The sequence below is a fragment of the Artemia sp. Qi Xiang Cuo genome, chromosome 9 (genome assembly GCF_049724085.1).
Source record: "Artemia sp. Qi Xiang Cuo chromosome 9, ASM4972408v1, whole genome shotgun sequence".
In the NCBI taxonomy this organism is placed as follows: Eukaryota; Metazoa; Arthropoda; class Branchiopoda; order Anostraca; family Artemiidae; genus Artemia; species Artemia sp. Qi Xiang Cuo.
Window position 1 is genome coordinate 1,291,815 of NC_142802.1, and position 25,813 is coordinate 1,317,627.

Consider the following 25,813-nt stretch of genomic DNA (forward strand, 5'->3'; position numbering starts at 1 on the left):
GAAAGCAACACACGCTTTTACAATACACTCCAATTTTATTCCATCTGTAAGTGCTCTCGTAACACAATTCAGTAACGGATTCAAAATAAATTTTTCACTTTCAGCAATCGTAGATCCAAGCGTAATCAAATATCAATGTAAAGTCACAAAAAAATGACTTACCCGCAAGAGGGGCTTTTTTAAGTCCCCCCACTTTCCAATAAACGCCTTCTAATTATCCAAATGAAATAATTCAATCCAAATGAAAACTCAGTCCAATCAAGCAGGCAGTGACGTCACAATGGAGTTATAGCTATGTAGTCCGAGAAATTGTTTTCAAGGTCACTGAATTAATGAGATTTCAAAATCTAAAAAGCTAATCTCACACTGAATCTAGGTCAGGAATTACAATCACTTACATTCCTTATGAAATATACTTGGGTTGCGCAATAAGTTATCCTTTTTGGCACTTCAAATATAATCCGATAACGAATGCTATTTATTTGGTTAGATGTCCACAGCACGGGAGCTGGACAAGAACTCTATGTTAGATTGTTTGATCAGCTGTCACCAAATCTGACAAAAATAGTATGCAAATCATTTTTACTCTGACTTTAAATCATTTTTAATATATTTTTGATTTGTTTAAATGAGACAAGAACTATATACTTCACAAGCCAACTCCTGTGGAAGCTAGAAAAAATTCAACTTTGACCTCTTGCAAAAATTTGTAGAGTACAATAAAATTGTAAAAATTTGTAACATTTTTACAAGTCAACAAGAAATTTGCACAGTGACATCCAATTTCATATTGGATGAGAGACCAGCCTCACCAAACCTAATGCTATTTCAAATAAAAATTGTGTGAAGTTTTTTAATTAAATTTTCTGAGTTAGTCTGGCATATTTGTCAAAGAAACAAGAATACTTTATTTTACAAGCCAACAATTCAAGGCCATCAGAGCTGTGCAAGCTCCTCTACCATCCCACTATTTGTTCCTCCGTGAAATTCTCATTTCATCTAAATGTTTTTGTACTAATTTAGCATCCCATTTTGGGTAATCTTATTCATTTTATAGCCTAAGCTGAATAGCCACTTATAATACATAAAAGGTGACCAAATACTTTTAAGCTTTCTTTCTTTTAGCTCATTTTTAGCAACTTGCAATGCATAAAAGGTGACCAAATAATTTTAAGCTTTCTTTCTTTAATGTACCTGAATATTCGGAATGAATCATTTGTTTCCATACTGACTTGTTTGATATAAAGTCAAACAAGACTGGGAGATATTAAGCATATCTTTCTCAACTTCAGATATACCAAAACTTCCAAGTCATGTCTAATATGTGGCATTATTTTTTTTTTGGGAAATGTGAATAGTATTTCATAGCTAAAATGAAAAAACATGTTCTAGTTGTAAGAAGGCAGATACAAGTATACCAGCTTTGAAAGATAAACTTTTAGATATGTGTCATCTTTATTTTTACTGCTGAAAACCACAGTGGGAGCAGCAGTCAAAGCACAATTCACATGCTTCTACATCCCTGCCTCTAACAAATTTTTCCCTGTCCAAAACAAAAAAAAAACTTCTATTTTGGAAACTAAAGTTTGTTGTCCAAAAAAATGAGCTACATATTTTTTGTAATAGAAAGTGTCGTAATACTTCTCCTTTTCTTCTCAGCTATAACTATCAATAACATAGAGAAGTAAAAAAAAAACTGTTAGTTCAGACTTATAAAAAACTGTATCTATTTTGTGGCTATAAACTTACCAATACTAGCAGTGACATGCATAGCCAGGGTCTATCTTGGAGATGATGCTTTTATTCTTCTTTGGGGTAAAGTCCCAGAAAGAATTCTTGTTTTATCCCTTGCAGTAGAAATGGTTCCATTTTCCATACAGTTTCACAATCTTTTGAGTTTTAAGCTATTTAGTTATTCCTGTGGCTACATCTCAGCAGAATATGAAATAAGGATTTGCTGGATCTATAAAGGACCTGAAAAAGGCTTATTCATAGAGCATTAAAGAAATATGTTTGTTGTCAATCATAAAGCCAAGGAGTACAATTTTCATAATCTAAATTATAAGTGTAGAATTCAAGTTGTTGGAGTAAAATATTGCTGTTGTTAAATTTATCATGCCAATCTCTTTTCCCTGTAATTACCAATCTTACAGTACCAGATAGTGCTGTTAATCACTTTATCTTAATTATTACAGTACAAAATACTGCTGTTCATAAATTTATAATGTGTAAATTGTGGTAATTATAATATGGATTAGAAAACAATAAAACAAATTGTAATAGTGCCAAAATATTGCTATTGATAAATTTATTTTGCTAATCTCATTTCTCTGTAATTGATGAGCCTTAAAGTGCCAAATAGAGCAAAGGTTAAAAGCTGGGGAGAGATTTTGTATTGAAATATTGTTTAAGAGAAAAAACTGTTATGCATAGTTTATTAGACTAGTGACCATTGAAAAATTGTTTTCTACATTTTAGTCCATTCTGTAAAGAATTATGAATAAAGAGAGATGGGTAACTTTCTGCTGAAATGAAAAAGCTGAGTTGAGTGCCTCTTGAGACTGATTGGACTATTTCAGTATGGAAAGGGTGTCAGTTTTGTTCCAGATTGTATTTCATATTGATGACACTTCTGCTGTACCAATTTAATACCACAATCTACTATTACTTTCTTGAAATGCCAGATTTTGAAAATACATTTTCATTGAAAAAAAGGGGAAAAAACATACCCCTTACTTTAAAAAATACGTTTTTTGTGTATCTTCACTAAAAAATAAATCCTTCTCGCCTCCCTGTATATTTTCATCAATTGGCACCCCTGTTTCCTATGAAATGCTAGATGGCAGTGGAGGTTTTTTTTTTAAGTAAAATTCATATACATTTCATGTCTTGTTGTTAGTCTATGATAGAGCTTAATACATACCAGCTATAAAAGCTGTGTGTCTTTGATATCCCTTCTCTGTCAAGGTTCTTGTGGGTTGGATGGTTCTTGCCTACTGGCATCCATTTAGGCTTTGCCACACAGAACTCGGACCAGGAGGGAGAATTTTTGAACTTTTATTAAGGTGCTCCAAAGCATTGCATGTGTGAGATCTCACCTATGAGTGAAATTTTGATTAGCCCATGCTCAAATCTTTCAAAATCCCCCAAATACCAGGGGCTAAAATCATGATATTTGGACCAAAACACAATTTAAAATCAGATTAGAAAGAGGAGAGCATATTGAAGAGCAGTTGTTTAGCCAATATTATCCATTTTGTGCAACATAGTTGAAAGTTCTGGAAATTAGGAATGCTCAAATCTTTCGAAATCTCCAAAATACCAGGGGCTAAAATCAAGATAGTTGGACCAAAACACGATTTAAAATCAGATTTAAAAAGAGGAAGGCATATTGAAGAAGCAGTTGTTTTGCCAATGTTATTCATTTGGTTCAACATAGTTGAAAGTTCTGGAAATTAGGAATGCTCAAATCTTTCGAAATCTCCCAAATACCAGGGGCTAAAATCAAGATAGTTGGACCAAAACACGATTTAAAATCAGATTTAGAAGGAGGAGGGCATATTGCAGAAGCAGTTGTTTTGCCAATGTTATTCATTTGGTTCAACATAGTTGAAAGTTCTGGAAATTAGGAATGCTCAAATCTTTCGAAATCTCCCAAATACCAGGGGCTAAAATCAAGATAGTTGGACCAAAACGCGATTTAAAATCAGATTTAGAAAGAGGAGGGCATATTGCAGAAGCAGTTGTTTTGCCAATGTTATCCATTTTGTTCAACATAGTTGAAAGTTCTGGAAATTAGGAATGCTCAAATCTTTCAAAATCCCCCAAATACCAGGGGCTAAAATCATGATATTTGGACCAAAACACAATTTAAAATCAGATTAGAAAGAGGAGAGCATATTGAAGAGCAGTTGTTTAGCCAATATTATCCATTTTGTGCAACATAGTTGAAAGTTCTGGAAATTAGGAATGCTCAAATCTTTCGAAATCTCCAAAATACCAGGGGCTAAAATCAAGATAGTTGGACCAAAACACGATTTAAAATCAGATTTAAAAAGAGGAAGGCATATTGAAGAAGCAGTTGTTTTGCCAATGTTATTCATTTGGTTCAACATAGTTGAAAGTTCTGGAAATTAGGAATGCTCAAATCTTTCGAAATCTCCCAAATACCAGGGGCTAAAATCAAGATAGTTGGACCAAAACGCGATTTAAAATCAGATTTAGAAAGAGGAGGGCATATTGCAGAAGCAGTTGTTTTGCCAATGTTATTCATTTGGTTCAACATAGTTGAAAGTTCTGGAAATTAGGAATGCTCAAATCTTTCGAAATCTCCCAAATACCAGGGGCTAAAATCAAGATAGTTGGACCAAAACACGATTTAAAATCAGATTTAGAAAGAGGAGGGCATATTGCAGAAGCAGTTGTTTTGCCAATGTTATTCATTTGGTTCAACATAGTTGAAAGTTCTGGAAATTTGGAATGCTCAAATCTTTCGAAATCTCCCAAATACCAGGGGCTAAAATCATGATATTTGGACCAAAACACAATTTAAAATCAGATTAGAAAGAGGAGAGCATATTGAAGAGCAGTTGTTTAGCCAATATTATCCATTTTGTGCAACATAGTTGAAAGTTCTGGAAATTAGGAATGCTCAAATCTTTCGAAATCTCCCAAATACCAGGGGCTAAAATCAAGATAGTTGGACCAAAAACGATTTAAAATCAGATTTAGAAAGAGGAAGGCATATTGAAGAAGCAGTTGTTTTGCCAATTTTATTCATTTGGTTCAACATAGTTGAAAGTTCTGGAAATTAGGAATGCTCAAATCTTTCGAAATCTCCCAAATACCAGGGGCTAAAATCAAGATAGTTGGACCAAAACACGATTTAAAATCAGATTTAGAAAGAGGAGGGCATATTGCAGAAGCAGTTGTTTTGCCAATGTTATACATTTTGTTCAACATAGTTGAAAGTTCTGGAAATTAGGAATGCTCAAATCTTTCGAAATCTCGCAAATACCAGGGGCTAAAATCAAGATAGTTGGACCAAAACACGATTTAAAATCAGATTTAGAAAGAGGAGGGCATATTGCAGAAGCAGTTGTTTTGCCAATGTTATTCATTTGGTTCAACATAGTTGAAAGTTCTGGAAATTTGGAATGCTCAAATCTTTCGAAATCTCCCAAATACCAGGGGCTAAAATCAAGATAGTTGGACCAAAACACGATTTAAAATCAGATTTAGAAGGAGGAGGGCATATTGCAGAAGCAGTTGTTTTGCCAATGTTATTCATTTGGTTCAACATAGTTGAAAGTTCTGGAAATTAGGAATGCTCAAATCTTTCGAAATCTCCCAAATACCAGGGGCTAAAATCAAGATAGTTGGACCAAAACACGATTTAAAATCAGATTTAGAAAGAGGAGGGCATATTGCAGAAGCAGTTGTTTTGCCAATGTTGTTCATTTGGTTCAACATAGTTGAAAGTTCTGGAAATTTGGAATGCTCAAATCTTTCGAAATCTCCCAAAGACCAGGGGCTAAAATCAAGATAGTTGGACCAAAACACGATTTAAAATCAGATTTAGAAAGAGGAGGGCATATTGCAGAAGCAGTTGTTTTGCCAATGTTATTCATTTGGTTCAACATAGTTGAAAGTTCTGGAATTTAGGAATGCTCAAATCTCTCGAAATCTCCCAAATACCAGGGGCTAAAATCGTGATATTTGGACCAAAACACAATTTAAAATCAGATTAGAAAGAGGAGAGCATATTGAAGAGCAGTTGTTTAGCCAATATTATCCATTTTGTGCAACATAGTTGAAAGTTCTGGAAATTAGGAATGCTCAAATCTTTCGAAATCTCCCAAATACCAGGGGCTAAAATCAAGATAGTTGGACCAAAACACGATTTAAAATCAGATTTAGAAAGAGGAGGGCATATTGCAGAAGCAGTTGTTTTGCCAATGTTATTCATTTGGTTCAACATAGTTGAAAGTTCTGGAAATTTGGAATGCTCAAATCTTTCGAAATCTCCCAAATACCAGGGGCTAAAATCAAGATAGTTGGACCAAAACACGATTTAAAATCAGATTTAGAAAGAGGAGGGCATATTGCAGAAGCAGTTGTTTTGCCAATGTTATTCATTTGGTTCAACATAGTTGAAAGTTCTGGAAATTTGGAATGCTCAAATCTTTCGAAATCACCCAAATACCAGGGGCTAAAATCATGATATTTGGACCAAAACACAATTTAAAATCAGATTAGAAAGAGGAGAGCATATTGAAGAGCAGTTGTTTAGCCAATATTATCCATTTTGTGCAACATAGTTGAAAGTTCTGGAAATTAGGAATGCTCAAATCTTTCGAAATCTCCCAAATACCAGGGGCTAAAATCAAGATAGTTGGACCAAAAACGATTTAAAATCAGATTTAGAAAGAGGAAGTCATATTGAAGAAGCAGTTGTTTTGCCAATGTTATTCATTTGGTTCAACATAGTTGAAAGTTCTGGAAATTAGGAATGCTCAAATCTTTCGAAATCTCCCAAATACCAGGGGCTAAAATCAAGATAGTTGAACCAAAACACGATTTAAAATCAGATTTAGAAAGAGGAGGGCATATTGCAGAAGCAGTTGTTTTGCCAATGTTATTCATTTGGTTCAACATAGTCGAAAGTTCTGGAAATTTGGAATGCTCAAATCTTTCGAAATCTCCCAAATACCAGGGGCTAAAATCAAGATAGTTGGACCAAAACACGATTTAAAATCAGATTTAGAAAGAGGAGGGCATATTGCAGAAGCAGTTGTTTTGCCAATGTTATCCATTTTGTTCAACATAGTTGAAAGTTCTGGAAATTAGGAATGCTCAAATCTTTCGAAATCTCCCAAATACCAGGGGCTAAAATCAAGATAGTTGGACCAAAACACGATTTAAAATCAGATTTAGAAAGAGGAGGGCATATTGCAGAAGCAGTTGTTTTGCCAATGTTATTCATTTGGTTCAACATAGTTGAAAGTTCTGGAAATTTGGAATGCTCAAATCTTTCGAAATCTCCCAAATACCAGGGGCTAAAATCAAGATAGTTGGACCAAAACACGATTTAAAATCAGATTTAGAAAGAGGAGGGCATATTGCAGAAGCAGTTGTTTTGCCAATGTTATCCATTTTGTTCAACATAGTTGAAAGTTCTGGAAATTAGGAATGCTCAAATCTTTCGAAATCTCCCAAATACCAGGGGCTAAAATCAAGATAGTTGGACCAAAACACGATTTAAAATCAGATTTAGAAAGAGGATGGCATATTGCAGAAGCAGTTGTTTTGCCAATGTTATTCATTTGGTTCAACATAGTTGAAAGTTTTGGAAATTTGGAATGCTCAAATCTTTCGAAATCTCCCAAATACCAGGGGCTAAAATCAAGATAGTTGGACCAAAACACGATTTAAAATCAGATTTAGAAAGAGGAGGGCATATTGCAGAAGCAGTTGTTTTGCCAATGTTATCCATTTTGTTCAACATAGTTGAAAGTTCTGGAAATTAGGAATGCTCAAATCTTTCGAAATCTCCCAAATACCAGGGGCTAAAATCAAGATAGTTGGACCAAAACACGATTTAAAATCAGATTTAGAAAGAGGAGGGCATATTGCAGAAGCAGTTGTTTTGCCAATGTTATTCATTTTGTTCAACATAGTTGAAAGTTCTGGAAATTTGGAATGCTCAAATCTTTTGAAAACTCCCAAATACCAGGGGCTAAAATCATGATAGTTGGACCAAAACACAATTTAAAATCAGATTTAGAAAGAGGAGAGCATATTGAAGTAGCAGTTGTTTTGCCAATATTAGCAAAATAACAATATTGTTTTGGCCTTTTCTATGGCTTCTTTTTTTGGTACCCAGTTCTTAAATTATGTTTGGTAGTCATTGATTCAGAGATACTGAAATGTTTTGGTCCTAACCCTTTTACATGTTTTAAGGAAGCTTTTGGCAGGTACAAGCGGTTTGGGACCCTGATTATTCTAAGCCTAAGAATTATTATTAGGATTATTTGACACAAAATATGACTGAGGACTTTACCAGAAAAGTGTTCTTTTTTGCATCTATGTTTTTTTTACCTTTTTGACCAGTGTTCTAAAGCAAAGTGTAATTTTAACCATGTTTGAGTGCATGTACGAGTATTAGTATCGATCAGTTGTTGTTTTGAATGTGATCACCTGGATATCTCTGTCCCCTCTACCTTTGTACAAAAAAAAAGAAAAAAAAAATCAAATTACAACCACATACCAAGTATCAAAGCTTGGGCACCCTCTGTTGTTAAAACCAGTCTTAAACCCAACATAGGAAAGCCCTATTTTAAACAGCATTTTGGACCCTATTCCTCCCTTTTTAGACATTCATCAATGGTCAGCATCTTGAATCCAGCCAACCCACCCTTGCAAATCACTTTATCCCACTCAGACCTTCCCCAACCCTCTCTTACCCATATTTCTCCCAGCCATAGCCCCTTTGCAACCCCAACCTTTTCCTGGCTACCAAGAAGCTACCAGCAAAGAATGGGCTTTCAGTCTTATAGACCTGGTCCCTCTTATTCTCTTCTCAGTCACCCTGCACCTACGTTCTTCCTGCTGCACCATCCTGTTTTCTCATCCACACTCTCTTCCCTCTCTAGAACCCATCCAATTTTACATATTTTTATCCTAACCCTGTAAAAAAACACTTAATTTTATTCCTTGTGGTTACTGTATCCATGTAACTCAGATTTGAGAGACCTTGCATGTGCAAGTTATCCTACAATGAACACCAGTTCTCTTTACTATCAACCAGAAACCAGTACCACCCGTCTGTATCCTCCTTTTTCCACCTCTCAACATCCTAAATAGTCTCACCTCTAACCCTGGATTGTTGAGGTCCCAGCGCCCTGGATTTAAACCCTTTCCAAGAATTACTCAAACGCCTTAACAGTTACTCTTCTCAAATCGTTTTAAATTTCCTAAATTTAGTTACAGGTGCTAAAAATCTAAATTTCGATAAGCTAACCCAATTTGGGGTGTTGCTCGAATTAAACTATTTTAGCTATGAAATAGCTAAAATAGTTCTGGATTTAAGCCCTTTCCAAGAATTACTCAAACGCCTTAACAGTCACTCTTCTCAAATCGTTTTAAATTTCCTAAATTTAGTTACTGGTGCTAAAAATCTAATTTCCGATAAGCTAACCCAACTTGGGGTGTTGTTCGAATTAAACTATTTTAGCTATGAAATAGCGAAAATAGTTCTGGATTTAAGCCCTTTCCAAGAATTACTCAAACGCCTTAACAGGTACTCTTCTCAAATCGTTTTAAATTTCCTAAATTTAGTTACTAGTGCTAAAAATCTAATTTCCGATAAGCTAACCCAACTTGGGGTGTTGTTCGAATTAAACTATTTTAGCTATGAAATAGCGAAAATAGTTCTGGATTTAAGCCCTTTCCAAGAATTACTCAAACGCCTTAACAGGTACTCTTCTCAAATCGTTTTAAATTTCTTAAATTTAGTTACTAGTGCTAAAAATCTTATTTCCGATAAGCTAACCCAACTTGGGGTGTTGTTCGAATTAAAGTATTTTAGCTATGAAATAGCTAAAATAGTTCTGGATTTAAGCCCTTTCCAAGAATTACTCAAACGCCTTAACAGTCACTCTTCTCAAATCGTTTTAAATTTCCTAAATTTAGTTACTGGTGCTAAAAATCTAATTTCCGATAAGCTAACCCAACTTGGGGTGTTGTTCGAATTAAACCAAATAGCTACTATAGCTGTTATAGAAATACTACTACTACTGCTAACAACTCACTGCAGCACCAAGCCGACCTGAGGCCAACACAGCTACGCAGGCTCAGTCCATTAACCTTAGGTTTCCCATTTTCCAGGTTAATCTCAGTTTATTAAGTTCTGTCCCCCAGATTCACCTACTTGAAAAAAAAAAATGGTGGCATCATGTTTTTTTCTTTACTAAGAGTAACTTTTACACCAACATTATTCCAGTCCCTAGTTTATCTGATTTTGATGAAATCCACTGGCTGAGTCTAACTACCTCCCTGTCCTTTTAATATAAATGGATTCAATCTAATTGTCTCAGTGTTTAGCATATAGTGTAAATACCTGCTATGGGTGGAAACACATGTATTGACATTATTCTAACTGATTTGAATAGTTTTTATAGTCCCACCTCAACTTAGCCGCTGTTCGGTGGGGTTGTCATCTATACCTTCTTGTGTCTCCCTTTTCAAACTTAAAGCATTCTTTGTCAACCACCTTTAGCTCCTACAACCCTCCTTGCAACTCTGGGCTTTTCTCTCTTGGTATGTTGCTGAATGCTGAAGATTAATCTGATATTAAGATTTGATAAAATCTTGATAAAAAAGTTGCTACTTTTGATGAAAAGCTAAATGATGATATTCAATCTCCTTCCAAGAAAAAGATTCAAAAAGTGCTCTAACGATAAAATTCTATGATAATTAACCCACAAAACACTGATTAGGGATAAATTAAAGCCATTCAGAAATGGAAAGCTGGATGAAGCTAATAAATTAAGGAAAATACCAAAAAAGGAAATTAGTACGTCTACTCATTCCTACCACAAAAACAAGGTTGAAGGATCGTTGAATAAAAACTGATATTCTGCAGTAAAAAACAGCTTAATTTCAAAATTTTGAACAGCTTTCAGCAATTTCAAACAGCTTAATTTCAGCCTCTCTGACCCACCTGAAGTTACCCTCAATAACCTTAACTGGCTCCTTGCTTCCATGACCTTCAAATGTTATCTTTTCAATTATTGGCCAATACCATTCCCCTTTTTTTCCTTTTAATTCCTCCTTTGAAAATAAAAAAAGAATTGGAAAACCAAGAAGAACTAGTGTCTGCCCTCTAGATATCCTATTTCCCCTTATTATTGCTTTCAGTGACTTTCTTTCAAAACTTTTGTCTGTCCCTTTCAAAAATAAATTCCAAGAATTGACAATTTCCACAAACATGGAAAGTGGGTTTTATAAGCCTCTTATAACTAACAGAGAGAAATCCTGATTTTGAAGGTGTGTGTTGTATTTTCCCCACTCCTCTGTTCAGAAACTAGATGAAAAATTCCTGGCAGAATGGTAAAAAACAAAAACAAAACAAACCTCTTACTGATCTTGGGCAATCGGGGACCTCAGATCCACTTCAGCTTTCCATTATCTTGTTTATCACATTGAGCCTGTTAGAAAAATCCTAAAATCTGGCTAAATTTAGTTTCCATTGATCAGAGGCAACGCTATAGCGTTGCCTATAGTAAAGGCTATACAGCTCTGACGTTTTATTTATTTATTATTTTTTTCCAGAGGCACTTCATATGGAAGGGATCGTCGTAAAAACTTCAAAGGGGGCTCATTCGATTGGAAATCGAGATTTCTAGTGCCCTTATTAGGGGGTCAAAAATGATTGGAAGGCAACAAACACCCCTTCCATGCCCACCATTTCCTCAAACACATCCAATCAAAATTTTTAGAAAGCCATTTTGTTCTAAGTAGTTAGTTTCCTGAAGAAATTATGTTTTTGAGGAGAACACTCCCCGACAGCCCTCAGGGCAAGGGTTGTAAGTTATGCCCTGAGGGCATATAAGATTTTTATAGAAAGCTTTGTCATAGAAACTTAAAAAAGGGCCCATTCGACTGGAAATTCAAAGGGCTTGTGCCTTTTTTAATAGTCAAAGTGATTGGAGGGCAACTAACCCCCCTCTAACGCCCACCTTTTCCCCAAACACATCCAATCAAAATTTTGAGATAGCCATTTTGTTCAACATGGTTGAAAATTCTGGAAATTAGGTCTTTGAGGATGGCAAACCCCCCACAGCCCTCAGGGCCCGGGTTGTAAGTTATGCCCTGGGGGCATATAAGGTTTTTATAGAAAGCGTTGTCGTAGACTCTTCAAAGGGCTCATTCGATTGGAAATTTAAATGACTAGTGACCTTTTTTATAGTCGAAAGTAATTGGAAGGCAAACTACCACACCTTCCATGGCTGGCATTTCCCCAAACACATCCAATCAAAATTTTGAAATAGCCATTTTGTTCAACGTAGTTGAAAGTTATGGAAATTATATCTTTGAGCATGACACTTCCCCCCCCCAAGGTCTTCAGGGTAGGGGTTATAAGTTATACCCTGGTGGCATATATGGTTCTTGTGGAAGGAATGCTCGTATAAACTTCAGAGAGGGTTCATTTGATTGGAAATTGAAAGCTCTGGTTCACTTTTTATGCGTCAAAAGATATCGGAGGGTAACCAGCCCCCCCCCCCCACGCCCTTTTTCCCCAAATGCATCCGATATACATTTTGAAATAGCTATTTTGTTAAAAAACAGTTCAAAGATCATATAACAAAAACTCCGGTGGCGACACACACCCCCCGGGGGCAGGCGTTGTAAGTTATGCCCTGGGGGCATATATGGTCCTTACAGAAGCGATGCTCGTATAAACTTCAAAGAGGGCTCATTTGATTGGAAATTGAAATTTCTAGTTCACTTTTTAAGAGTCAAAAGAGATTGGAGGGCACCTAACCCCCCCCCCCTCCACGCCCTTTTTTCTCAAACCTATCTGATCAGAACTTTGAGATGACCACTTTTTTAAAAATAGTTCAAAGACCATATAACGAAAACTCCGTGTTCGACACAGTCCCCCAGGGCCCGAAGTCAGGCGTTGTAAGTTATGTCCTTGGGTAATATATGGTTATTAGGAAGGGATGCTACTAAAAACTTCAGAGAGGGCTAATTTGATTGGAAATTGAAAGTTCTACAGTTTTTGAGAGTCAAAAGAGATTGGAGCGCAACTAGCCTCCCCCATGCCCCTTTTTCTCCAAATGTATCCGATAAAAATTTCGAGATAACCATTAAGTTAAAAACTGTTCAAAAGTCAGATAACAAAAACTCAGGTGTCAACACAGCCCCCAGGGCCCAGGGGCAGGTGTTGTAAGCTGTGCCCTGGGGCATATATGATTTTAATGAAAGGGATACTCGTATAAAATTCAAAGAGGGCTCATTTGATTGGAAATTGAAAGTTTGAGTTCACTTTTTAATAGTCAAAAGAGATCCGAGGGCAACTAGCCCCCCCCCCCCATGCCTTCTTTTGCCAAATCCATCTGATGAAAATTTTGAGATAGACATTTTGTTAAAAAAAAAAAAAAAGTTAAAAGTTCGGATAAGAAAAACTCCGGTGTCAATACAACCCCAAGGGCCCAGGAGAAGGCGTTCTAAGTTATGCCCTAAGGGCATGTATGGTTCTTATGAAAGGGATGCTCGTATAAACTTCATAGAGGGCGCATTTGATTGGAAATTGAAAGTTCTAGTTCACTTTTTAAGACTAAATAGATCTAAGGACAACTAGCCTCCCCCATGCCCTTTTTCCCAAACCCATCTGCTACAAATTTTGAGATATCCAGTTTTTTAAAAATTGTTCAAAAATTAGATAACAAAACTCCCGTGTCAACACAACCCCCCGGGGCCCAGGGGGTAGGCGTTGTAAGTGTTGTCCTGGGGGCGTGTATGGTTTTTATGAAAAAGATGCTCCTATAAACTTCAGAGAGGGCTCATTTGATTAGAAATTGAAAGTTCTACTTCACTTTTTAAGAGTCAAAAGATATCAGAGGGAAACTAGCCCCTCCCCCTCACACATAACGTTTTTTCCCCAAGCCTATTCGGTAAAATCTTTAAAATAGCCGTTTTATTCAAAATAATCCAAAAGTCATATAAGAAAAACTCCGAGGTCGACGCAACCCCCCATGGCCTGAAGCAGGCGTTGTAAGTAATGCTCTGGGGGCATATATCGTTCTTATGGAAGGGATGCTTGTATAAACTTCGGTGAGGGTTCATTTGATTAGATACTGAAAGTTCTCGTTCACTTTTTAAAAGTCAAAAGAGATTTGAGGGCAGCTAGTCCCTCCCCCATCCACCCCCTAAATGCGTAAGCTAGAATTTTTTAGATAGATATTTTGTTAAAAATAGTTCAAAGTTCAGATAACAAAAATCTCCAGTGTCGACACAGCCCCCCCAAGGCCTGAAAGTAGGCGTTGTAAGTTATGCCCTGGGGGCATATATGGTTGTTATGTAAGGGATGCTCGTATAAACTTCATAGAGGGCTCATTTGATTGGAAACTGAAAGTTGTAATTCACTTTTTAAGAGTAAAAAGTGATCGGAGGGCAGCTAGCCTCCCCGCCCACACTCCATTTTTTTTTTTTCCAGACGCACTTCATATAGAAGGGGTCACCGTATAAACTTCAAAGGGGGAAATTTTTAATCATTTTGATATTGTTACTTTGATACCAATTTTGATACTTTGATGAAGATTAGATTTTTTTTTTTTTTTAATTTTGATTTTGAAATAAGGAATTTTTAAAAACTTGAAACTTTTTGCAATCAAAAACGAACAAAAATTTATTTAAAAAAAAAAATTTCCGAAAAATAAGTTTTTCAAAGAAAAGTAAAGGCCATCAAACAAACACAACTTAAAAACAATAGGGAAATTTTTTCAAGACAGAGCAATTTAAATCGGTGAATATTTCGGCCCTATGTCCAAGGGCCGTCTTCAGCACAACATTGAAGAAAAAATATATATATAAACAACTTTTAAAACAGCCCCAGTATCCTTACTTCAACGAAGTTCAACCAGGACTGATAAATAAAATGATGAGAGAGAGGATGAAGTCATTCAAACGAAATAAAATGAAATTATTAACTGCAAGTTTTCAAAGCTAATCTTGCTTTTTTAGCAGCTAGTCTTAAAGGCCTTTTTGTAACGGGTTCAATACTATTGTCAATTGGTTTGATAAAATATTTTGTTAGATCATTTTTAATTAGATTTGAGCATAAAAAATTCAGTGAATATTCTCCTAAGTCCCTATTTAAGGAAACATTCTTATTTATTTTGAGCCTAATTTCGATTGATTCCCGGACCACCTGTTTTATCCCCAAATCACTACTAATGAGAGAAGATTTTTCAAAAAGTATTGTGTGGCTGGGATTATCAAATATATGGCTAGCTAAAGCAGAATCAAAGGAGTTCTTGGACCTATTAGCAATTAACGCTTTGTCTATGTCTTCTTTATGCTGTTGTATCCGTTTTTCTAGATTCTGATGAGTTCTGCCAACGTAGTAATTGCCACAATCGCATGGTATTTGATAAACCCCTCTTTGGCGAGTAACTGGGGTTTTATCATGGGGTCGTTACATGGATGACGTAATTTCACTTTGGAATTATGGGGAAATTGAACTTCGGGGTTTCCTAGATCATCTTAATACTTATGATAGAAATTTGCAGTTTACCCTAGAAATTGAATTTGAAAATGAACTACCCTTTTTAGATGTGCTAATTATCCGTAATACTAATAATTTTGACTTCACTATTTATAGAAAACCAACACAAAACAATAGATATCTTCATTTTAATTCAAATCACCCCCCCCCACAAGTTAAAAGAGCAGTTGTAACTTCTCTTATTGATCGTGCACTGAACATTTATTCCAAGTTACATATAAAAGCAGAAATAAATTTTATCACATAAATTCTTTCTGTCAACGAATAATCAGTTTCTTTTGTCAATAATACGATTAACCATTGACTAAAAAGACATTTTCGTAAAATCAACGATATTTCGCAACGTGAGGCTCCAGAAAATCTCTTCACTATAATCAGTCTTCCGTAAGTCCCAGGAATCTCAATAAAAATGAAAAATATTTGCACAAAAAATAATCTGTATTTAGTCTTCAGTAATAATTTTTAGATAATAAATTTTTTCAACTCCGGTAAAGATAAAACCCCAGTTACCAGCCAAAGAAGGATTTATCAAATACTTATTTATCAGTCCTGGTTGAACTTCGTTGAAGTAAGGATACTGGGGCTGTTTCAAAAGTTTTTAAAAGCATTTTTAGTTTTAAACTTCGTATTTTAATGTAAGTTGTTTATTCAATTCAATTTTATTCGAATAAAAACATAACACAAACATCAATAAAAATAAAGATCCTAGAAGATAACTTGTTAAGTACCAAAAAAAATAAAAATAATTAAAGTAACACTGAAAAAAAAATAGAAAAAAATAAGATTGGTAAGTAGAGCAAATTTGTTAAAAATGGAAAGATTAAAGTATATTCTCAAGTTTTGTTACATTTTTATACAACTTGTAGAAACTTGTGGCTAGTTCAACACTGGAGGGGGGAAATTTTGTTCCATTGAATAATAGATTTGTAAATGGGAGATTGCTGGGCAGCACTTGAGACGCATTTAGGAATTTTAAAGGCTCTATTGGATGAACGGAGACAGTGGGCTTTCGAATTATTGATATTATAATAGGTTAGTAGTTGAGGTGGAAGATTATTGTGGAAAGCAGAGTAAGCAAGCGATAAGTTTAGTTTTTGTATGATTTGATCAAGTGGAGCTATGCCAAAATCTGAATACAAATCACGAGTTGGATATAGACGGGGAAGCCGAAAAACTGATTTAATGGCGCGGTTTTGGGCAAATTTGAGTTTTTTAGTGAAGGACCGTTTTGTAATTCCCCAAACTGATTCGCAATAAGAAAGGTAAGGAAAAATAAAGGAATAATAGAGGGTAACTAGGATGTCAGGAGGAAGAAAATGATTTACACGGTTAATCATAGCTACTTGTCTCAAAATTATTGCTGTTATGTAAGAAATACGATTAGAGAATGACAAGCATTAGTCAATAAATACACCAAGAAACTTGGCAACCTCCACTTGTGGGAGGATGTCGGAGGAGTACCTGAGACCAAGAGCAGGTTTAATAACGTCTTTGTTGTAGGGGGTTCTGAATAATACTATTTGACTTTTTTTGCTATTAATGGTCATGTTATTTGTAAGGCACCACGCCTGGACTCTGTTCAGAAGTACTTGGGCAGAGGTTATTGCCAATGGTAGATTGGTGCCAGTGATAAAGAAGTTGCTGTCATCAGCAAATAATACAGGATACACTGAAGGGCCCAGGTCTATAACAAGATCATTGATATATAGGAGAAATAGGGCCTAGAACGGAGCCTTGCGGGACACCCCTCCGAACAGGTAAGGGCTGAGGATACTCTATCCTGGCTCACACTCTGTACCCTTACAGATAGATAAGAATCAAACCAAGAGAGGGGAACACCACGAATACCGTAACTATTTAATTTACTTATTAAAATACTATGATCGACCATGTCAAAGGCCTTAGAAAAATACAAAAATAAGACCAATACAGTTTTTTTCAGGTCGAGTTGTGAGAGTATGAACTGTGTGGCGTCAATTAGAGCATGAGAAGTTGAGAAGTTCGGCCTAAAGCCATATTGGTGAGGAGAAATCAAGGATACGGAGTGCTGACTGTCAAACAGAAAGGGAGACAGACGTCTGAAGATGATTCTCTCGAGCACTTTGGATATAACAGGAAGAATTGAGATTGGACGATAATTACCTATCTCAGTTGGATCGCCATTTTTAAGAACTGGAATAACAATGGCTGACTTTAGTAAATCAGGGAAAACTCCGTGGGTAAAGATAGGTTGGCAATATGCTTGATGGGCTCGTAAACAAAAGGAGATATGGTCTTCAGGAGCTTATTAATTAATCCAAGACAGTCAGGAGTAAAACTATTAGGGAGAGAACCGATGATTTGAAGTACCTCATTGCGATCAGTTGGGCAGAAAAACATGGATCTAAAATTGAAGCAAGGGAATACAGTCTGTGAGGAGGAGCGGGAGTCAGTATGAGGAACATTAGAAAAATAATTATTAAATGCATCAGGTGCATGTAAAGGGTCAATTAATCTACCATTTGTGTCTTTAAGGCGATTTTATATACATATGTTCTTGAATGTTGGTTTGAAGACGGCCCTTGGACTGAAGGCTAAAATATTCAAAAATTTAGATTGCTCTGTCTTTGAAAATATTTCTCTCTCGTTTTTAAGTAGTGTCTGTCTAATATGGAAAGTCAGCGCGGTCTTTGACAATATTTACGTAAAGGCCATTTTAAACTTACGCTCAGCAGATACAAATACCTGTTAAAATTCGAACTCAAAACGACCAGAAATTACTATTAAAGAATAAATTAATCCAAACACAATGTTCTGACAGCTTTTCTCAGTTTTTCCTGACAGTTACCAAACATAGTAAAAAGATAATTGCAAGATATGAGTTTCTTGTAAATCATTTTAATTTGTTTCCCAAAACCTCAGTTCTTAACTCATAAAAAAAAATCAAAATATTTCTGTCGTTTTGGACACAAGAATCCGTCTAGAATACACAGTTCTGATTGTGTGTCATCCAAAATTTTCAAAATGATAATTCAGCATTTTCTAGTTAAGTTTCCAATCTGAACATCAATTTACCTATATCTTTTCTTGCTAGCCAATCTAAATTATGATCAAATGTGACCCCATCTGGCCAAAAATTTTCAATAAGCAGTCTTCAAGTTTTGGTCCAAAGCAACAGCAATCTAATGACTCCCTCCCTTCCTTGAAGAATATAATCTGATCTTTAATGAACACAAGATTTATACAAAAAAAGTTTTCAGAAATTTGTTTTGTGGAGTTTATATTAGTTTGATGAAGAACAGCTTTGCCAGGGGTAATTTTCTCTGAACATACCATTATGGCTCAGTGACAGGGTTCTGTCTAGTGTCTGAGAGGCTGTGGGTAATAGTTTTACTGTCAGCAGATTTTGTGCGGCAATTTTCCAATTATAATCTTCTGGTGTCCCCCTAAAGCAGTGTTTCTCAACCTTTTTACGCTTGAAGAAGCTTCAAATGTTATATTCCTCTAGAAACCCTTTTGCAGTATATACTATACCTCTTTCATAATCTTTATTATTGCCAACATTTCTCACCAAACCTCTAAAGTTCATCAGCAGAAGCATTAGTTTGTTCGAAAACTGACGGCAAAGTCCTGCCTAAAAAAAACTACCTTTGTTCTTACATGGCAATCTTGAACTAACTAGCATATTAGGCCTGTTTTTTAGCACTAAGATCTTACATCTTTCTGCTAAGATTATCGTTTTTTAACTCATCTTTCTTCTAAGATCTTACAGCTCAATGATGTTAGTAAAAAGTGTGAAGACCGCCACTGTTTTGCCATATAGAACAATGATGAGAGAACTTTGATGATCTACTAATCATTGTTCTCAGACCGCTGATCAGAGGAGAATGATGAAAGACGTTTGCACAAAAACGACCAAAGATGTAGGATCTTAGCACATTGATGAGTGAAAAAACGGCCATATTATCTCAAGGATTTCCAGTTTATTTACTTGTATATCATTGCTGTTCTGCTTAAAGACCATATTTGACATGTTCACACTTTTGAGGCAAGTGCCAGAAACCGTTTGCTGAATTTCTCTCAATGGGATGAATTCGCAGAATTAAAACCTCAAAATAGAAAAAGTCATGTAAAGAATTTTATTTCTGAAAATCAATGTTAGCTCAAGATCAAGGTCTATCAATCCGTATTGGAAGAAAATTCCACTTTGTCTAGACAAAACATATTAGAATATCAGAAAAATTTGATGCGTCATGACAAAATTGGAAATCATTGCTGAGCGAAAAACGTAATTTCGTATATAAGAATACTCATATGTCACTTTTCGTACTTTTCATAATATTTCTCAATTAAAATACAAGAGATATCAAATCAAAATTTGAGAAAGCAGCCCGAAAAATCGGAATTTGGTATTCAAGGGTAATGTAGATCAGGAGGATCGAAGTGTGACTGAACCCATTTTGTCTTATAGAACCTCCCTTTGATTGCTGCCCAGCAAATAGTTTTTAGAAGATATTTCAGAAGTTTGGAAATGTCAGATGTGACTTTGAGGGTTGACAGTGCTGATTTGTGTTTCCATATTTTTGTTGTTGTAATGGGTGTCTTTCATTTCTTAAACAAAACACACATTTTTCGTCTGTTGAAGGTATAGCTTACGTTTTATATCGAAATCCCTATTCTTATTCTAGATAGGCCACCACGTGATTTTGGTTATGAAGAGAAGCTTCTACAAGAGGGACTGTTACCCCGTTTGAAAGATGGAGGACCTGTGAAGAATCTGCCTGACTTCAAGCCGAAAGACCGGTGGTCGCAAAAACGAGCCGTATTCGGTCAGAATGATTATATAGATATCTTGGGCAGTGGAAATTTAAGACCCATTGATATAATGTATGGCGTTCCTTACTGGCTAAGAGGCCTTAAAGACAATCGAGAATACCAGACCTTAATTCGGAAAAGAGTTGTCTATGGATTGTCTGGATATTCAGCTCACTATCCAACAAAGTGGGAGAAGATGCAAAAGCGAATAAGTTATTTATACAGGTTTATCAATAACTATCAAAAACAAGATGTTGGATGGAAAGGTCAATAATTTTTTATGTATAAAAAGGATTGTATAATAAATTTTTATGCTATAACTCTGACTTTGAATGCTTATGACTATTTCCAGGGACTTCTTTATTCACTTCAACCTGGAATAAAAAAAGATAAGTAGTTGAAAATTAGGAATGTCTGTTAATCAGTTCTTCATACAGCCAAGGTTAGCACATCATAACTATGGATTAGAAAACATAATAGCCTGGCCATTCAAAATGAAAATGTATTCCCTGTGAAACAGGTTTTAAACCTAATATTAGATCCTTTAAATTTATTCTTTCGTACCAATTGGTTTAATTTGTGTATTTTCTATAAGTCTCTGTTGGTTTACCCTTGTTAAAGATGCTATATAACGTTTTCCATGCAACAAATTAATTTCGCAATACAATTTCTTACAGTTTTATTTACAGTGTAGGCTATGTATTTTAGACAGCTGAAGAGGTCAAATAACTTAATTTTATGAAATAAATAACTCAGACAAATAAGCTAAAAAATATATTAATTACGTAGACTATAATATGCGATGTGTTTGACTGTATTGCAGTTTTGAGTTGGTCAAGCTAGCTTCTAAAACAAATTATTCGGTATCGATGGCCAAAATATTTTCGGTTATCTTAGGGTAAATTGTAAATTGTCTAATTTTTCACTCTTCGAGAACCTTCATGCGTTAAGGTTCGTTTATCCTCAGTTGCAAATTTTATGCTACTTACTCTTTATAGAATTAAAATCTACTTGGTGGAAGTGATGAAAAACTTGAGAGCCATAGCTAATTAGAGTAAAGCCAAGAGCTGATAGTCTCTGTGACAGGTAAACCTGGCATAACTTTTTCAGAATTGTATAAAAATGATTCAATTCACATGTTGATAGATAGTTTATCTATCATTGGGCAGAGCTCAGGTAGACTACTGTGTTTGCTTTTAGACATTTGAAACACTACATAGACAAAATAAAACTCTACTGGGTAATCTTATGTGATTTTTCTTTGTGGGCAGAACGCATTATACGCAATATATTATGACCTTTTTTATTATAACCTTTTAAAAATAAAAAAGGTATTCGCGAAAATAAAAATATGATTAGACAACGTTGCGTGCCTAATCACTACAGATGTTTTAATGTTGTTCTCTATTTATCATTTTTTTCATTTATTACTGCTGGTATGTTTCACTAGCTTTATACAGCCTGATGCAAAACTACCTAAAAGAATTCTAATCTGTGGACCTTATACATTTTCACTGCACACGCTTTGACTAACGAAGCCCAAATGAATAGCTCGTCCGTTCTTACTTAAGGTCTCATTGGATATCAATATTGTTTTGGTTCTTGATAATTGGTTATCAAAAGGCAAGGCGGAATTAAAGTGGAAAATATCGGTAAGAAGAAACCACTTTTCACCACTTTGGTGATAAGAGAAACTTTTGTGAAGGGTGAGGTCGAAGGCGAGTCCTTATTTTCGCCCATGGTGAAGAACGGGAAGGATGATTTAATGCATTTTTTTGGTTTTTGTAAGGAATTAAACGAATTGAGGTAGTGAATTATTCTGGGGTGGTTCAACAGCGAGGAGCAGGTTGAGTTATGCTAGGTGACGGAAGTTTCATAGGGATCAAGAAGCTAGAAATGTTTGTGGGTATGGATAATATATTTTTTGATTTGTTTATTCAATTTGGATTCAAGGGTTTTTGTTTTCATATTTTATAGCGTTGTGAATTTCTGTATTAACAATGGCCCATAAAGGCTTTTAGTGTTAATAAATACCACACCTTACAATAAAGTGCGTGTACAATTTTCCACGAGGGGGGGGGGTAACTAAATTGTCAAGGATTTCTCAGTGTAATTGTACTGACATTTACATCCTAGTTTCTATAACGTGTTTGATTGGAAAACAAGAAAACTGTAAATATTGTCAATACCTTTGCACCTTTTCCATAATATTGTTTATTTTCAATGGAAACAACCTCGCATCTTTCTTGTTCAACTAAGTAGTCCTTCGCGTCCCATGCCAATGACCCATCTTTGAACATGAATATTGCTCGATTGTCATCCACCATAAACCTTAAATTATCAAAGACGGTATTAATATAAATTTACCTTGCATCTGCAGTAGGCCCTTCCAAGACAATTTATTTTCGACGAGGGAAACCTTGCCAACATAGTAACCTGCAAAGATCCTGAACGACGGAGACCTGAGGTCTTGACGTGAGTGCCTGATCTACTGCAATTCCTATTTTATTTCTTATTCTATATAAATAACTACAATTATAATAACAATAATCAGTATAGTAATAATTCAATAATAATTCTATATTAAACCTCATTCTGTAAAAGAAGACGACGATCTTGAGAAAATTTTTGAAGAGACTGAAATATGCATATAGAGGGTGCAAATTCTTTACCCAATGTATTGATGCTATAGAAAACTGACCAATTGGAAGACAGATACTGGGAACCGGACTTACAATTATAGTCTCTTAACAATGGTTGCGTCATTTACAGACGCCTAAATTATCTTCGTTTAGTCGCAAACGCTTTCACAGATAATCAAAACTTTAAATTACCACCGTATTAGTGGGTCGGAAATAAATTATTATTTTTATTATGTCCTTTTCATCCTCTCGTGCGATTCTGACTTGCATTCTTTTTTTTATATTTGATATTGTTTTGTATGTCTTTTCCTTTCTTTTTTTTTACCCCACTTTTTTACAATGTTAGTTGGTCGAAAATAAATTATAATTATTTTCGGAGAATTATTACATTTTTCGAATTATTATATTTCAGAAAAGTTATTATTATATTTTTTAAAAGAATTGATATCAGTATAATAATAATAATAATAATAATAATAATTCTGTAAAAGAAGAGGATGATTTTGAGAAAAATTTTGAAGAGACTGAAATATGCATATAGAGGGTGCAAATTCTTTACCCAATGTATAAATGGTATAAAAAACTGACCAATTGGAAGACTGATACTGGGTACCGGGCTTACAATTATAGTCTCTTAACAATAGTTTCGTCAGTTAGAGACGCATAAATTACCTTCGTTTAGTCGCAAACGCTTTCACGGATAATTAAAACCTTAAAATTATGCCCAAATAAAGTCAAAGTTAATTAGAACAAAGATTAAAAAAAAAAGTCTCGGATCTTCGAACATAATTTATATAATAGCATAAATCGTTGCAGCCACCAGCCCACCCCACTAAGCAACATAAATTTTTATTTGGGTTAAAGCAAACCCTTTCAGAAACCCTCTTAGAGACTACACATTCAACAATGATCCAATTATTTTCCATTATCCACCCCATCCCCTCAAGGATGAGACTTGCGTGCGCCCATGTCTAAATAAGCCTTGAGATTGGATCCAAATTCAGTGTAAATGGAATACGTAAACTAACGTTTCTAAAAGGACCACCCCAAGAAAACTCTTTCGATCTCTTAGTAAACAAGAAACAAATCATAATGAAGATATTAAACAGCTATTACAATATGTATATATTACTCTTTATGTATATGTATGTATTACTATACATGCATTTCTTTACATATTACTATATCCAAAGGCTATCCCAGATTTGCCTTTCAATCACTCTTGCTATCTGTCTTGGCCACAGTTCATATAATTATCCAGTAAGCTTATCGCAGATCATTTCTGGTCTTCGTTCTCGGTGCGAACAAAAAGCTCCTCCCACTTCTTTCTGCATTAGCGGGTTAGTCTGTTTCCGATTGTTTCCAACAAAGTACATTATTCGTAATAGCGGGTTTCCACTTGTTTCCGGTTAGATCACAGTCTGACTTGTCTACCCGTGAAAAGATCTGATGCCGCCTATGTTTCTATCTGCAAAAACGTTCTCTGGAGCACTCGCACCTTGGTCCGGGTTTTTATAATGGGTGAGATAGGGAAAGATCATACTGGATAATTATATAAACTGTGGTCTTGGCTTTTTCTACAATTAGCCATATCTTGATGCCTGCAAAACACTTGATTTTCAATTCAAGTCGAGTTTCATTAGAAGATTCATCTAAGATATTTAAAAAGTTCATTCTAAGGACATTTAAATTGGATTAAGAAAAAGGACTATCTTTTAACTCGATGCGGCGTTAAGCCAACGAGACTGTTGCTTTCCAGATCACCCTGTCCTGAGGCTACAGGCTAACTCTCCTTCTTCATTACACCTCAGGCAATTCAATTGCCATCCCTCCCCCCAAGGGTGCCTTTTCGGTACTTTTCATAAAAAAATGTCCTTTTTGGTATTTTCAGTAAACAAATCGAAAACAACAAAAGTGCCTCCCCCCTAAATTTTAAAAAGCACACCCCCCCCCCACAAGATTTTTGCGAATTGATACCCCTGTTCCACACTATTTAAAGAGATTGTTATCAAAAGATCTCTAAATGTTTTGAATATACATCATAATATGAATCTGATTCAGGACTTTCTGCTTTTTTATTCCCTCTTTTTTAGTTAAACTATTCAAAGGATTTGGATTTTACGTTTCACACGCACACGCCATTATTCCATAGTACACATACTGAGCAGACTCAAGCCACCTTATTAATATGATTAGACCCCGGCGCCGCGCCGATGAGGGAAGACCGGCGGCGGCGGGGCCAAAAACAGCGGCGGTGCGCCACTCGCGCGATCAATGTTGACCGCAAACATTAATGTTTTCATCAGTCTTTCTCAAATCACAGCTTAAATTTACAAATTTACTTTCTTTACACATTGACTGTAAACTTTCATAGGATACTCCACCTAGTAGCTACTGGTAGCAACCAAAATAACATATTCTTGTTAAAGTTTCGTACCTGCCATCACACTCCCTTTTGTATTTTTTTAAAGCAGCCATATACTGTTCTATGAGATCCGTCTCTGCTTTAAATAAAATAATTAAATAATTAATTAATAATTAAAAGATAATTAATTTTTTGGCATCCCTGCTTTTAATAAAAAAAATTCAAGATATTCTCATTTAAATATAATACTTTCCTAACCCCTCCCTCTGGATACCACCTTGATAGGATACCGTCTCTGCTATAAATTAAGAAAAAAATTAACTTTTTGGCATCCCTGCTTTAAAAAATAAATAAATTTGAGATATTATCATTTAAATATAATACTTCCCTACCGTGTCCCCCCTCTGGATACCACCTTGATAGAATACCGTCTCTACTTTGAATTAAAAAAAATAACTTTTTGGCATCCCGGCTTTCAATAAACAAAAAATCAAGGTACTATCACTTAGATATAATAACTCCCTATACCCCCCTCTGAATACCATCGTGATAGGATACCATCTCTGCTTTAAATTAAAAAATAATAATTAACTTATTGGCATCCCTGATTTAAAAAAAACGAGGTATTATCATTTAAATATGATAGCCCCCCCCCCCTCTGGCTACCACCATGATAGGATACCGTCTCTGCTTTAAATTAAAAAGAAAATAATTAAC

At 35.3% G+C, this 25,813-nt stretch overlaps 2 protein-coding genes across 5 annotated transcripts in view; one reads left to right on the forward strand and one right to left on the reverse strand.

Moving 5' to 3' along the window:
- mRpL51 (mitochondrial ribosomal protein L51) overlaps window positions 1–20,409 on the forward strand; it is a 31,367-nt gene extending 10,958 nt beyond the window's left edge. The window contains exon 2 of the mRNA XM_089093823.1: window positions 19,963–20,409. Coding sequence (XP_088949949.1) covers window positions 19,963–20,363 — 401 coding nt within the window. The 3' untranslated portion in view covers window positions 20,364–20,409. The remainder of the gene's footprint in view (window positions 1–19,962) is intronic.
- boca (LDLR chaperone boca) overlaps window positions 20,349–25,813 on the reverse strand; it is a 77,938-nt gene continuing 72,473 nt past the window's right edge. For all 4 annotated transcript variants that reach the window (XM_089093821.1, XM_089093820.1, XM_089093819.1 and 1 more), the window contains exons 5-6: window positions 22,279–22,420; window positions 20,349–20,463 (exon numbers count right to left, since the gene is read on the reverse strand). In XM_089093821.1, the coding sequence (XP_088949947.1) occupies window positions 20,404–20,463; window positions 22,279–22,420 (202 nt within the window). In that variant the 3' untranslated portion in view covers window positions 20,349–20,403. The remainder of the gene's footprint in view (window positions 20,464–22,278; window positions 22,421–25,813) is intronic.